Source organism: Barbus barbus (genome assembly GCF_936440315.1).
Source record: "Barbus barbus genome assembly, chromosome: 41".
NCBI lineage: Eukaryota > Metazoa > Chordata > Actinopteri > Cypriniformes > Cyprinidae > Barbus > Barbus barbus.
Genome location: NC_136719.1, coordinates 12591024 through 12605589, shown reverse-complemented (window position 1 = coordinate 12605589; position 14566 = coordinate 12591024). Strand labels below are relative to the sequence as shown.

Here is a 14566-nt window from a genome sequence, read left to right as displayed (position 1 = left end):
TTTATGAGGGTAATAAATCAACCATTTTGACACAAAGTGAAGTACCATCTCTCTTGCTCATAACAGAACAAATCCATTTATATGTGTGTGCAGATTTCTTTATCATCAAAAGCATCTCCCTGCATGCACACTGATATTATTTTAATAGTTGTATATAAAATAAAGACAACTGGAGGATGTTTTACAAGAAAATACTATTTTAGTCTTTCTACTTCTACAAGTTTAATATGTTACCTGCCATGTAAATGTGAAAGTTGTTTAAAAGTAAATTCTAAACCAAAATTTTTCAGTGCCCAACAACAGAGCAGATGACACTGAGACAAAAATATGTTTAATTTGTGACCATGCATTAAGTACAATATAGCCACAATTTATAAAAAAAAGTTGCCACAATTTACCAAAACAAGAGAACAAATTAGTACAACATAGCCATGATTACGGTGGCCGAGAGAGCTCAACGCGCTGCAAATAGAAAAACACCTGCCAATGAAGAAAACAACTTCATCAATTTGACAACACACGCGCTGCAAATGCTCACAGCACAACCAAACAAAGAAACACGCTGCAAATAAAATTCTTTATTTGGTTGTGTTGTGAGCATTTGCAGCACGTTTCTTTATTTGTTTGCGTTGTGAGCATTTGCAGCACGTTTCTTTATTTGTTTGCGTTGTGAGCATTTGCACCACCTCCTGTCAAACTGATGAAGATGTTTTCTTGATTTGCTGGTGCTTTTTCTATTTAATAATAATAATGATAATAATAATAATATGTTACATTTATATAGTGCTTTTCTGGGTACTCAAAGCGCTTTACATGGAAGGGGGAGTCTCTATTTGCATGTGTTTTCTGAAGTTGCAGCGTGTTGAGCTCTCTCGGCCACCGTACATGATTTATTAAAACAAATTAGTACAATGTGACAATTTAAACAATGGAGCAAATTATATAAAATGGCCACAATTTACTAAAACTAGTCAATGAATTATACAATATAGCCACAATTTACTAAAACTAGTGAACAAATTAGCACAGTTTCCCAAATTTACTAAAACGAGGGAACAAATTAGTATAATGTGACCACGATTAAATAAAATGAGGGACAAATTAGTATAAGCTACGATTAACTAAAACAAGGTAACAAAATAATCATTTGTGGTCACGATATATATTTTTTCATACATAAGAGAGCAAAATAATAAAAAAGGTCCAAAAAGGATGACTGTCATTTGCCATTATGACAGCAAAAAAGGTACATTTGTGGGTAAGTAGAGGTTGAATTAGATGAATCAGCATAATGCTTATCTATCCAAAATACACTGACAGCAAATGAGATGCTGAGACAACCTGAAAAATTATTTGATATAACATTTATTTTACTGAAAAAGTTTTTATTTTAATACGTTAATAAAGTCACTGTGCTTTCAAACCCACCATAATCTCCATGGAGCTCCAGCGAGACGTGCCCCAATACATGGCCATTCCCTGGTTAATCACATGGGTCATCGCTCGAACCGTCTCTGCCAATCACAATATTAACTATCAAAGTCCAGACAACACTCAGATATTGAGGGACCGAGGAACAAAAGCAGATGTGATCAGAGAGTATCTGAGAGATAGATAGTAAGATGACCGCAATACACCTAGCCAGTAAAAAAACAAGGACTAATATAACAGTAAAGTAATGGAAGTGGAGCAGAAGTAGATTCTGAGAAAGGCCAAGAGCAACAAAAGCCATTATTCATATTTTCTTTATACAAAGTGACAGGGCATTAAAAATGGCCTGAAGGTTATGCATGTTATAGTAACTCTACTCAAAGAGTTTCTCAGTGGGTGGAAAATAAATCAGAGTGTGACTCCGGACTGCACGACATCTCCACAAGGCTGCATTTCATTGACATTTAGCAAAGGAGCAATTTTCCACGGTCCAGCCTACAATCTACTTCATGTCAAGAGATTATTATACACTGCTGCATGAACATATCCTATTATGAGAAAGGAACCAGATAAAATGGATAAAAAACCCTGTTAATAATAGAAAATATCTATATAGTGCTATAGCGAACACTGCAATAGTTTCACACAAACATTAATTTAAGAAGTAGTAGGTCTCCATTCTTCAGACTTAGATTCTCGAAAAAGTTTTGATTAACAACATTTTAAAGGATTCCAAAAAGCTGCTTGTTTAAAAATGCATTTTGTGGGTCTATGTACTGTCTCTACAGTCTCTTTTTATAAACCCACATTAGATGCCAATATATTTACTGTGTTCCTAGTCACATAGTTTACTATTTTATTTTATTTCTGTATTTTATAGTTTAATGATGAGGCCACACCACAAGAAATTCCCACATATTAAACTGCAAAAAAAGAAAATATATACTTAAATATACAAACATAATCAAAAAGGTCATATGACAAATCATACAATTATTTTTTACTATTATTTAGTAAGTACAACACTGCAGGCAGGAAAGGACAGCATTCACAAACTATGTGTTCATATGGTAGAATTTTTGCAATTTACCAATAGCAGTTTTTTTTTTTTAAGATTTGTGAATAATATCAGTGTGAACAATCAGTAGACAGAAAGAGAAAATATCACAAAAGACAGACACATGCAAAAAAGAGAGCAGCCACTTGCAGTAATAAAATATTCACATGCAGGGAATCTGAGGACACTGCAGTCAATCATCTTGCAAAAAATATATATTTTTACTGGCTTTAAGAAAATCAAAATATTAGGCTAAAGCATAGTATGAGCAGAAGCAGATTAAAGTGTTTTAATATATTGAATTATTTACATTTCATTATAATATGAGTAATATATGCAACTGTATTTGTCTGAACTGACAGAAAAAAAAAAAAAAAAAAAAAAAAGCGAAGCCCAAAAATGTATCTGCTCAACACCTACATAAGTGCATTTCTAGGAAAAATTAATAATGGAGAAGATATTAAAATGGAATGAATGGTAAATATTCCAAAAAAAAAAAAAAATTGATAAAATGGATAAAAAAAGACACTATAATCCCGGGTCAGTAAGATGCAATGACCTTCTCCAAATTTCACTTGCAAGATGGACAGGATAGTCAAAGAAATCAATCATTCTATGGCATACAAGGTTTAATAGGAACTTCTGGAAATCTTCAGCATTTTATGGACACAGTCAGGTTTCTCACACCAGGAAAAGAGGGCAAACTATCACAAATCAAAACCATAAAATGCTTTTGGAGACAGGAGGTCAAAACTCTCACTGAGGGTACCATGTACCTTCTATGATGAATGTTCTTGATTTTGAAGTGTTAAATGGATCTCCTGGTGATAAACAAACAAACAAAAGACTGAGAAAAGAGGTTTACCAACCAGCAAATGGAATGAAATCTCTGAAGAAAAAAAAAAAAAGGCAGCAGAACTGGACCAGAGCGGATTCTGCAAATCCACGTTTGAACTAACGAGGTCTGAGACAAGCACAAGCAACCATGACCTCAGAAGCATCAGGCTCGGTCTCAATCTGTCCACATACCCCTCACAGCTGTACAGCATGGTATCGTCACAGTTTAGTCAAGTTGGGCTCAGTTAACAGCATTTGTAAGATGTTGATTACCTCAAAATTTTATTTCCACTCATCATTCATTTTCTTAACAAGAAAAAAAAAAAAAAAATAGAGGTTACACTGAGGAAGTTACAATGGAAGTGAATGGGACCAAAGTTTGGGAGGGTTTAAAGACAGAAATGTGAGGCTTACGATTTTATAAGGGCACTTGGATTAATTCTTCTCTTAAAACGCAAACATTATTTGAGCTGCAAAGTTGTTTAGATAAGCATTTTGGGAGTATTTTAACATTCCATTTAACTTCCATTATGAGTACCTCACTGTAAGCCAGATTTTAGCCCTTGTTTTAAACAAAAGGAGGATCAAATCAAAATTCATTTCAATGGTAATGAAAATTATGCCCAAAATGATGTCAACTGAGTTTAACTTGAATTGACCTTGTATTCATTTAATATCTCACCATTCTTTATGAGAGGAGCATTATCAGCCAATCAGGACTTTAAGGAAATGTGACAAAAACTTATTGGTCTGACTCCATAAACATTACCATGCTATAGTGCTGTGAATATGCTATTTAAGTTACCAAAGATCTTTCAGTCATGCTGCTTCGGTTTTTTAGCCCTCTAAACTATTACTTTCTATAATGAAAGTTCTAGTGTGACGAGATGTAGATGTACTAGTCCACTTAATGCGTTTGTAAAACTCTCCAAAGCGAAAGCATGCACTTTTCCTCTGCTAAATTACAACTTGACTCAACTATTAAATGCATAATTGATGCAACGGCTGTGATGCAAACTTGAATCATCTTGACAGCACACTTAGACAACATGCTCCATTCACTGCTCAACGTTCCAAGACAGACAATTAATTATTCCTTATGACATAGTTTATTACAAAATGAGTGGGATTATTAGACTATTTTTAGAACTTTTGCACCTTAAAGGTTAAACAACTCCTTGCCATTGGTCTCAATGTGTTTGATCTCTTTTATGAGTTGGTCTGTAGTCCCATGCTTCAGTGCAAAGCAGTTAAGTGAGCCATTCCAGTGCTGGGAGTCAAAGATGCAAAAACTATCCCAGCATCCCATCAAGCACACCTACCTTCCATTGGCGTGTTGGGGTCAGGTCTGTTAGCAAACACTACGTCCACATACTCTAACTGAAGTCTCTCCAGTGACGCCCTTAGACCTGAAGGTCAGAAAAACAAAGACTATTTAAAGTTTTTTAAACTACATTTCCCTTTCCATTTATCTGCAATCATGAATATTTATAACACAACTTACCCTCTATTATGTGCTTTCTGGACAAGCCTCTCTCTGTTTCTGCTCTGAAAAACAAACAAGAATGTGACATTTACAGATTGAAGTATAGCTTACTGGTTGTGTTTTTAAATCTTGTTATTGACCTCATTGTGAACGATTCTTTAATTATTCAAAAAATGTAGTTTGCCCTTGTTATTTTTAATGAAAATGACAGCTTGATCTTCTGGTGAAATGACAGACTTCTCTCTGTTGACGTATGTCAGACTTCTCCAATCATTTAGTCTGCTTAAATCCCATCAGCATTCAGATCTATCTTCATCCAAACAACAAATAGAACTAGTCCAAATCCATTTTTTTTTTCAATAATCCACTCAAATGTGTCATAATATGGAAGAAAACATCTATTGCTACTTCTGTTTCATTGCAAATTTAATGTGATGCTGATGTGCAGTGGCGCACATTTAATAATCAGTGATCTTCCTCAGGTAAATTTACTAAAGGTCACATTTAATATGGCCATTGATTCTGTATGTGAGACTAATTAATATCAAAATGTAAGCACAGTGGCAATTTAAACCCATTAATGTTTGATGGTGACCTCATATCAGTGCTTGGCTTTGGCTTTTAATTTGCCCTGAGTGAAAGAGCACAGCTCAGAGGGGGGATTCGACCTGGATCATTCTCCAGTGAGGGTCTGCAGGACTATATCCCACACACAGCTTCACTCGCACTCCTATGAAAGAGACTATCATTAACCTGCTTCCCCTGTTGCTCTCACAGGTATGAATCATCGTTAACCTCTTTCTGACACACACACACACACACACAAGCACTTACTTTCCACCCCAGTATATCTTGGTGGTGATGACCAAACTGGAACGTCTATGAAACACAGGAGACAAAGTGGTTAAAAGCGAAACAAAGGCAAGGACGGGCCACACATCACGATGATTGATGGGTAAACAATGGTGTCCGTTTAGGTTGCAGGAAATGACACTGTAGTTACACTGTCCAGTAAATGAAAAGTCCAGGAACCATTGTATTTGAACATCATTACCAGGGCTTACATTTTTTTCTAACTAAATTAAATCCAAAGTACTGTACATATTATATTATATTATAATGAAATACAGTATTTTACACTCATTTTTGCACTAATAATAGAACCTTCATGTCATTTTTCAAAACTCTAGATACAAAACTCAAAACAGTCATTATTTGTAACACAGGCTATGCAATGTTCAAAACTTTGCATATTGCGTTCATATCTTTAAAGAAGCCTTGCATTTGCAGAAGCATTGGTTCAAAATACTAATTTATTATGAAATATCATAGGAACATTACTTTAGATCACCCACACACAAGATACTCATAGTTTCACTGTTTAGTTGTTAGTACAATCATTAAATATAGTTGTTCAAAACACATGATGCAGCTTTCATTACAGTTCTACACATTCGTACATCATTTAGAAAAGTACAGACACTGGAATCATTAAACAAAATTTGAAAATTATTGATGAAATAATCAACACAACAGGTTTTTCAAAAAACTTTAAACAAGGAAAAAAAAAAGTTAAGAAAAAACTACTTAGGCCTGCAGTAAAATGTAAACTGGAGTGTCCCTCACTGCACTTCTATGTTTTTGTGGGTTTGGCCACAGCAGGTTCTCATCCACATGAGCTTTTCGTTAGTTAAACACCTTGGAAAAAATCTTCTAGTATGGCAAAAACAGGCCTGACATCAGTCTCCTTTGATATCATTGCACATATAATCTTTGGCTTGGAGAAGAGGGACTTCTTTGTGAGGTCTGTTGTGAACCTTCCACCTCCATGTGGAGAAAAACAAAAACTGGTGATAAAATGTGGATGGGCCTGAAACCATAATTGCTCTCAGTGCCATCGCTAGGAATTCTGGGCCCATTGCATTGATTTTGCTATGGGTCCCCTCAAAATCACATTCAGTGTGGGGTGGTAAGGCCCCCAGCGAACATCGTTTTGGGCCCCTCTCAACTGCTGGGCTCTCAACCTTTCATTCATGTCATGGCCTGCCTCATCCAAAAATATGAATGGTTTTCATCAGCTTCCAGCTCTATCAACCTCTAAAAAGACTGTAGAAAAACAAATACTGATAACAATTGTATATAATTTTTGGGATTTCTTTTCTCCCAACAACAGGTATCTTGAAACTGATCATACCTGAACATACTCAGTCTTAAGTTGCTTCACTTTCGTAATGTAATTTCGTAATAATTTTCCATAAGAGTAATGCAACAGTTACATAGCACTTTGAGCTGTTGTAGCAATTGATAGTTAGATCATTGCAATGAAATGAATAAATACTCAATTCAGATGTAATGTGCGAGTTGTATTTTGAAATAGTAACACTTTGATGTTGTGTCAATTTGAACCTGTGATTTTAGTTCAATGAACAAAAGATATTTGGCTCATGTGTATTTTATCCAAGCATTTGTAAAAAGTGTTATGCGTTTTGAAAAATGTGCATTTTGATCATCGGTTGTGAATTATGTGTCTAGAGTTTTGAAAAATGACATGAAGGTTCTGTTATTAGTGCAAAAATGATTGTAAAAAAACTGTAAATTAAATAAAAATAAACTAGGATAAAAATAAAATAAAATAGAAAACATTTTTAAATCTATTAAATATCCTTAAACCCATTTTTAAATACTAATTGACAATTTTTTTAAATTAATTTGTATTATTAAATTTGTATTTGTAAAAATTTTAATTAAACTATATATATATATAAAAAAAAAAAACAGCCTTGGTGAACATTTCAAACCCTAGATGTGTTAACCTATTTGTATAACAAATAAAACAAAAATAATTTATTAAAATCATAAAATACATTAAAATGTTAACCCTAAAATAACATTCTTATTTTAGAATAAATATATTTGTTTTGAATTTTAAATATCTTTTCTGAAAAAGTACACTTCTTTGCAGAAGATGATCTAAATAAGTGGCTTTTGTAGAATATTCATGCTAAAATATTCTCCTCTCCCAAGAGAAGATTTTTTGAATACTTGAAACTGCAGTCATGCCATGTTTCTAAAAAGGGCAAAAACTTGGGTCCAAAATTAGACATCTTTCCCTAGGGGAAATGGCTTTTCGCCTCAGTGCTTGCATACAGTGAATGGAAGGATGAATAAAAGTTAATGTCCCCTTAGGTGCAAATTCCACATTAGTCATTCACAAACTAACAGGAGCTGCAAGGTACAAACAAGCATCAAGTCAGCAGTTATACTGACAGTCTGAAGAGGAGAAAACAGCACACAAACATAGGATATCACATCAAATAAGAGAAAGTTCTGAACCCTTAAAAACAGCAAATCAATGTGTTTACCTCCATCCTTTCTTCTTGATGATACTGCCGAGAACCATTTCAGCCCTGCAAGAAAGCGAGAAGTAATTATCATGCTATTATTATAGCCTAAACCTTCTCCTCCTCACTTACATCACAGTCGGTGAGCAAAGCGTCCTCTACACTGGGGGATTCCCTGTTCTCAGCTTCCGGAGAATTAAGCTAATGAAGCATTCACTTTACAGCAATATGAAAGGAACTCCCAGTGTAAACACAGGCAAAATACTTCATGTTTTTTTCCTCCTGTGAGCAGATTTTTAAAAAGGGGAGAGACTGGAAGGGAGGGAGAGCGTCTAATGACAGATGTTACATTTTTGCCCTCAGGACCAATGTGTTCTTCATGAATGGTTCTCCCATCAGGCCTAGTCATCCCTTTGCGAGAATGTGAGTCCTTGTGACAGCTTGTAACAAATGAAGCGCTATTGTAACGTGGGCTCAAGAGGGCAGCAGATGTCCTCAGACAAACTCACAAACAGTACTAGTCTTTGTCTTTTATTTAACTAGCAGTCTAAATGAGTAAATCCACCATTTGTGAAGATGGCGAGTGTATGTGTATGAGTAATAAAGGTCGGGTAGTTTGTCTGTGCTGAAGTATTTACAGTGCTGTTTTCATCATTCTGCATGAGCCTCATCGCCAGCTTGAAATGGCATGAAACATGCCCCCCCCCCACACACACACAACATATATAAGGTCGTGTCCTTTAACACTCGTGAGGTCTGCCTCATTAAAGTGCCGTTTTGTACCGTTGAGTGGATTTCCACTGACTCAGACTATTTCCGCTCAACTTTATCAGCAATTCCCTGACGTTACAGTTCCACGGCATTGCAGAAAATAAAGACGCCACTGCTAAATTTACTGCAAGCTAGCAGGTTTTGACTATTCCCCTTTCCATCTTTTTTTCTCTTCTTGCGCAAGTGAATTCTGCTGACAAAACACTAACTTCTTTCACTAGGTCGTCTTAAACATAGATACCTAAAGTATACAGTAAACAGCAGTTGTAATGTAATAAGTATAAATGTTAGTGTAATGTACAACAATTTAGCAACTCATAAAATTAACACATACATACATACATATACATATACATATATATATATATATATATATATATATGTGTCTGTGTGTACATATATATACACACACACACACACACACACACACACACACACACACACACACACACACATACATACATACATACATATATATATATATATATATAAAATAATACATAAATATAAATATAATACAAAAATATTATTAAAATAAAAAAAATGATTAATTATATATAATAAAATGTATTAATACTAAAAGTGTTTTATGGAAAACACATCCGTCCCAAATATTCAGAATAGAAGTCAATCTTGTTCTTCAACTTTAACATTTGGTCTCGACAATCTTGAATATTGTGTCACATCTTTGCTAAGAATCATGAACCTTGTTGCCAAAGCTACAGTATAGTAAAAACTAATTTAAACATTTTAATTGAAAACAATTATTTGGCTTCCTGAAAGCATTTGAGATCCATCAGATCTGTGAGAAGTAGGTCTATACGGTCCTATAAAAGATAATGTTTCTAAAACTAGAGTTAATACTTTACTAATCTCCTATCGTTATTTAAGAGCGGCAGCAATGAATGATGGGAAATCAGTAAATTCAGTACTCACTTCCCTGCCGCATACACCTCGGCTGTGTCAAACAGATTGATACCGTTCTCATACGCCAGCGTCATCAGCTGCTCAGCTATCTGAGAGAAGACAGAGAGAGAGGAGAAATGGGGACAGATCACAGATGGAGAGAAAACAGACAGCTGAGAAGCCATTATAGCTTAATGTTGTCTTCAGCAGTACAAAACTCAAATGACATGGTTGTAATTAATTAATTAATTTAGTTACTGTACAGTAGAGGTTGATTAAAGCTACACTTTTTATTTTGAACCTAAAGGAAGATAATTTGAAGAATGCTGGTAATCAAACAGTTGTTGGTCCCCATTTCTTTTCCTACTATGGAAATTAATGGGGAACTGTTTGGTTCTTCAAAATATTTTATTTTGTGTTCAACATAAGAAAGAAACTTATACAGGTTGGAAATGACATGAGGATGAGTAAATGATGACAATTAAAATTTTTGTGTGAACTATTCCTTTAAAGCATAGTGTTCATGTTATGTTTATTTGGGTTGTTGCTTTGCTGCAAAAGCATGCTCCATGCTATTGCCCAGTAATTTGTGAATAAACAAAGAGTAACAATCCACGAAAACTCTACCTCATCTGTTATTTGACCACCAAATGTCACCCATGTGCCTGAAGAGAGAATGTTTAAGGTAATGTCAGAGCGACCCATGCAGTGCTATATACTTTAACAGTGAATCTTAAGCTAACCTACATTTTTGATATTTATAAGAATATAGAGACTAACAGTGATCGTAAACATAGCATAGCTTGTTTTACTCACCCAGCCCTAGACATGATACCCGTAAGCCGGATTTCCCAAGGTTCCTAAAAATAAAATAGCAAACAGTTTAAGTCACATGGTAAAATTAAATGCAATCATACTGATTAATGTAAATCAATGATAACGTGTTTCAATGTAATGCATAAATATATGTACTGTGATGCATAAATTGTACTTTTTAATGTTTCAAACTGGTCTGAGGATATATATTGTATTTGTGCCCTGTGGCCAGCAGCACAGTTATGAATAAATCTGAACTCACTGTGTTTTCATTGTGTGTAACCTGGGCCATAGGCTACATATGTACTGTAGCAGTCTTTCTTTGTAACTCCCACTCACACACAGCGAGAGAGAATGAGAGATACAGCCTGGATACAGCACTACAGTACCTTCAGCCCAATGAACCAATCAGAAGACCACCTGGGTCTTTTGTTTAATATTTTTGAGTTTGCAAAGAGCCAAGGTTATAGTGCTGAGCAATTACTATAAGACCACTCAGTCAAGGCCTTCATAATTACAGCTATTCAGTGAGCTTTTGATTCTTATTTGAAGGATGAGAAGCAATTTATGACTGGCACAAAACAAAGATGTTGCTTTAAAAGATCTTTTTATGGTTTCCAAAAAAAAAAAAAAAAAAAGTTTAAAAACCTTTTAGAAGAGAACAGCAACACTTATGAAAATGCACAACATTTCCCAGAAGAAACCAATCAAGAGTCATGAATTTATCCTTGAGAGACATTCCTACTGTATCATATCCTCCGGCCAAGTTATTCACCCTGCTTTCATCACACACTGACAAAAGTGTTGAATTTACATGAATTAATAAACAGAATTGGTTCACATAATTTCAACGAAAAAAAAGTTATTTTGAAGAGACCAAATTAAGCGGTCTCAAAAGTGATTTTTTATGGTTTCCTGACAGGATTTAATTCAATTATATATATATTTGTGTGTGTGTCACATCATGAATTGTAAGATCCCAGATGTACATATACAGGACTGTTAAACAGCACTTCATCTGGAAAGCATCTGCTATGTGTAAACCTGATAAACATCTTCAAAAAATGAGCTTTACATACAGTATCTCACAAGAGTACACCCCTCACATTTTTGTAAATATTTTATTATACCTTTTCATGTGACAACACCGAAGAAATTACACTTTGCTACAATGTAAAGTAGTGAGTGTACAGCTTGTATAACAGTGTAAATTTACTGAGACCTTGTAACACTAACGAGTCACATGACACCAGGGAGAGAAAATTTCTAACTGGGCCCAATTTAGACATTTTCACTTAAGGGTGTACTCACTTTTGTGGCCAGCGGTTTAGACATTAATGGCTGTGTGTTGAGTTATTTTGAGGGGATAGCAAATGTACACTGTTATACAAGCTGTACACTCACTACTTTACATTGTAGCAAAGAGTCATTTCTTCAGTGTTGTCACATATAAAGATATAATAAAATATTTACAAAGATGTGAGGGGTGTACTCACTTCTGTGAGATACTGTACATTCAAACATTAAACATCTTAAAGACATTTTCTAAATTTCTGTTTAACGTTTGACAGCAAACGTATTGCAGATGAGCGAACACTCAAGACAAAAAATATGTCTTTCGGATGTAAACATGCACATCAAATAGACGTCTCTGAGATGTGTGTGTGCTATCAGGGATAGTACTAGCTAGCTAATGAACTGTTAGCGTGCAATGGCACATATTACCATGCTAAATGCCAAGTCTGCTCCTTAAAGCAGCAAAGACGTATTCCTTATGTACCCATCCTCACGTTAAGCAAAAGCTTCACTCTTCACCACAATAGTAACCCAGTGTCATTTAAATGGTGACAGGCATCAGGAATATTAGACTGCTGTCACTTTAAGAGTGTGTGTATTTAACCATTCAAGGCCTATAAAGTGGCAAAAACAACTTAGTTCAATACTGCCGTACTCTATGAGCACCGCCATCTTAATATGCGCGCACCTCTCTGACACTGCTCAGAAACAGTCTCTCAGACGGCGTGAGTTGTCTTTCGCAGCTGATTGTGTTTTAATGGCTTAAAATGACTTATTTTTAAAACACAATTCTCTTTCCCGTGACCACGTAGCACAGAAGTGTTACGTGAGCGTGTAGCCACGATAGAGATGACAGTCTAAAATCTCTACTGGTTGACAAATTTCTACCAGTTAATCATGTCTACCAGTATATCGCCCACCCCTACGTACTGTAAACCTGCACTCTAAAAAATGCTGGGTTATTTTTTTTAACCCAAATGCTGGATTCAGCTTGTTGGGTCATTTTATTGGACTATTTTTAATATTTTTTACCTAGGTGCTGGGTAGTTTGGTGGGTCATTTTTAATGCTGGGTTATTTTTTTCTACCCAACCACTAGGTTGAGCCTGTCTCCAAAGACACATCCTAGCTGCTGAGTTACAGTCAGGGCTTTCTGAGTCCACTACAGAGCAATTCTCAGTGCCACCAATTTAGTGCACTCTTTTGGGGAATTATAGGTTTGTATACATTTTATTTAATTTATAAGTCTTTACTGTGCTGTAAATTGTATTATTTAATGCAATTAGATGTCAGTCGGCTGTGTCAGCAGCGGCCGTTTTGCATGATGGAAACGCCTTTTGCCTTGCATAACATAAATGGATTTTATTCATTATAATTAGCTTAATTTGATGTTATAATACAAAACAACCCAGCATGTTGGGTAAAAACATTTAACTCAACCAACATTTAACTCTGTCCAACATTTATCCAGCATTGTGTTGCCAAATAACCCAAGCTGGGTTGTTTTTAACCCAGCATTTTTTTAGAGTGTGAGCACTTGAAACAATAGTGGCACAGGCTTGTAGTTTTACAATGAATTATTATGAATTATCAACAATAATCAATAATGTACAGTACATACTTTCTTGAAATATATATTATATATTTAATATAATATATATTAATATATATATATATATATATATATATATATATATATATAATCAGAATGCACTTATATGCACTTGCTCTAGTGTGTAGACTCTGAATAAAGGCCTGTAGTCGATGCATGTACAGTGTATCTATTACCTGTAAACAGGCTGTCATCAATGTCACCTCCAAGTGGCTTTGAACAGAACATCAGCGGAGAATTTATCAACTCAAATCAAATTATCAGTGAGCATGGAGGTCCTGAAAACCCGTGATGAATTTTTAACTGGTTTGATGGAGATAGAGTTACAGGATGGGAGATCCATTCACCAGCCTGTGAAGGTGAACTGGCCATCTGCTGATGGGGCTCAAACTGATGTGCAAAGCCCTGTACATGCTCACATGTTCACACAATTGATCTTTTCATCTAACAAGACCCAGAATCCTCTCTGGCAGTGCAGTGGTGTAGTGCTGAACGACTGCGGTTGCAACCAGAGAACAGCGAGAGACAGTCAAGCACGTCTTTAGCCCTCTTTAATTATGGAACGCAGCAAACTGTAGAACATAATAATTGGAGAGAATGTTCCCTTTAGTAGTTAAATGACTGAAATTAAAAAATATATATAATTTGGGATAATAATTTAATAGTATTCAGGTGGTCTGAAACACCAATAATTGCCTATCAAATGTATAATGTGCTAATGCACAGCTTCACAAACTCATGTTCATGGTTCTCTGATGCCTCTTCATTTTCACAATATGCAGTTAAACACACAACATATTTAATCTATTTTCGCTATGTTCTTTTGCTTTTTTACCAACCCCTCCAGTTACTTCACAAACCCCAGTTTGGGAATTCCTTTGTTAATTAACACATAATAAATTATAAATTCACACATGCATACTAAGTAAATAAAACAAATTAAAATAAATAAATAATTAAATAAGACAGACATTGTCTATGAGCATGAAAAAATTACTAATATTTCTCTTCTAA

The 14566-nt window shown here is 35.0% G+C and overlaps 1 protein-coding gene across 6 annotated transcripts in view; it reads right to left on the bottom strand.

Moving 5' to 3' along the window:
- Nucleotides 1-14566, bottom strand: part of LOC306860106 (voltage-gated potassium channel subunit beta-2-like) — a gene marked incomplete at its 5' end in the record, with an annotated part of 70621 nt that overhangs the window by 23719 nt on the left and 32336 nt on the right. For 4 of the 6 annotated variants that reach the window (XM_079401639.1, XM_079401640.1, XM_079401641.1 and 1 more), the window contains 8 exons: nt 1429-1514; nt 4648-4734; nt 4830-4873; nt 5646-5690; nt 8174-8218; nt 9860-9939; nt 10457-10494; nt 10646-10689. In XM_079401639.1, coding sequence (XP_079257765.1) covers nt 1429-1514; nt 4648-4734; nt 4830-4873; nt 5646-5690; nt 8174-8218; nt 9860-9939; nt 10457-10494; nt 10646-10689 — 469 coding nt within the window. Of the gene's footprint in view, nt 1-1428; nt 1515-3264; nt 3310-4647; nt 4735-4829; nt 4874-5645; nt 5691-8173; nt 8219-9859; nt 9940-10456; nt 10495-10645; nt 10690-14566 lie in introns of all 6 variants that reach the window. The other 2 variants (XM_079401636.1, XM_079401637.1) reach the window with 1 other exon arrangement.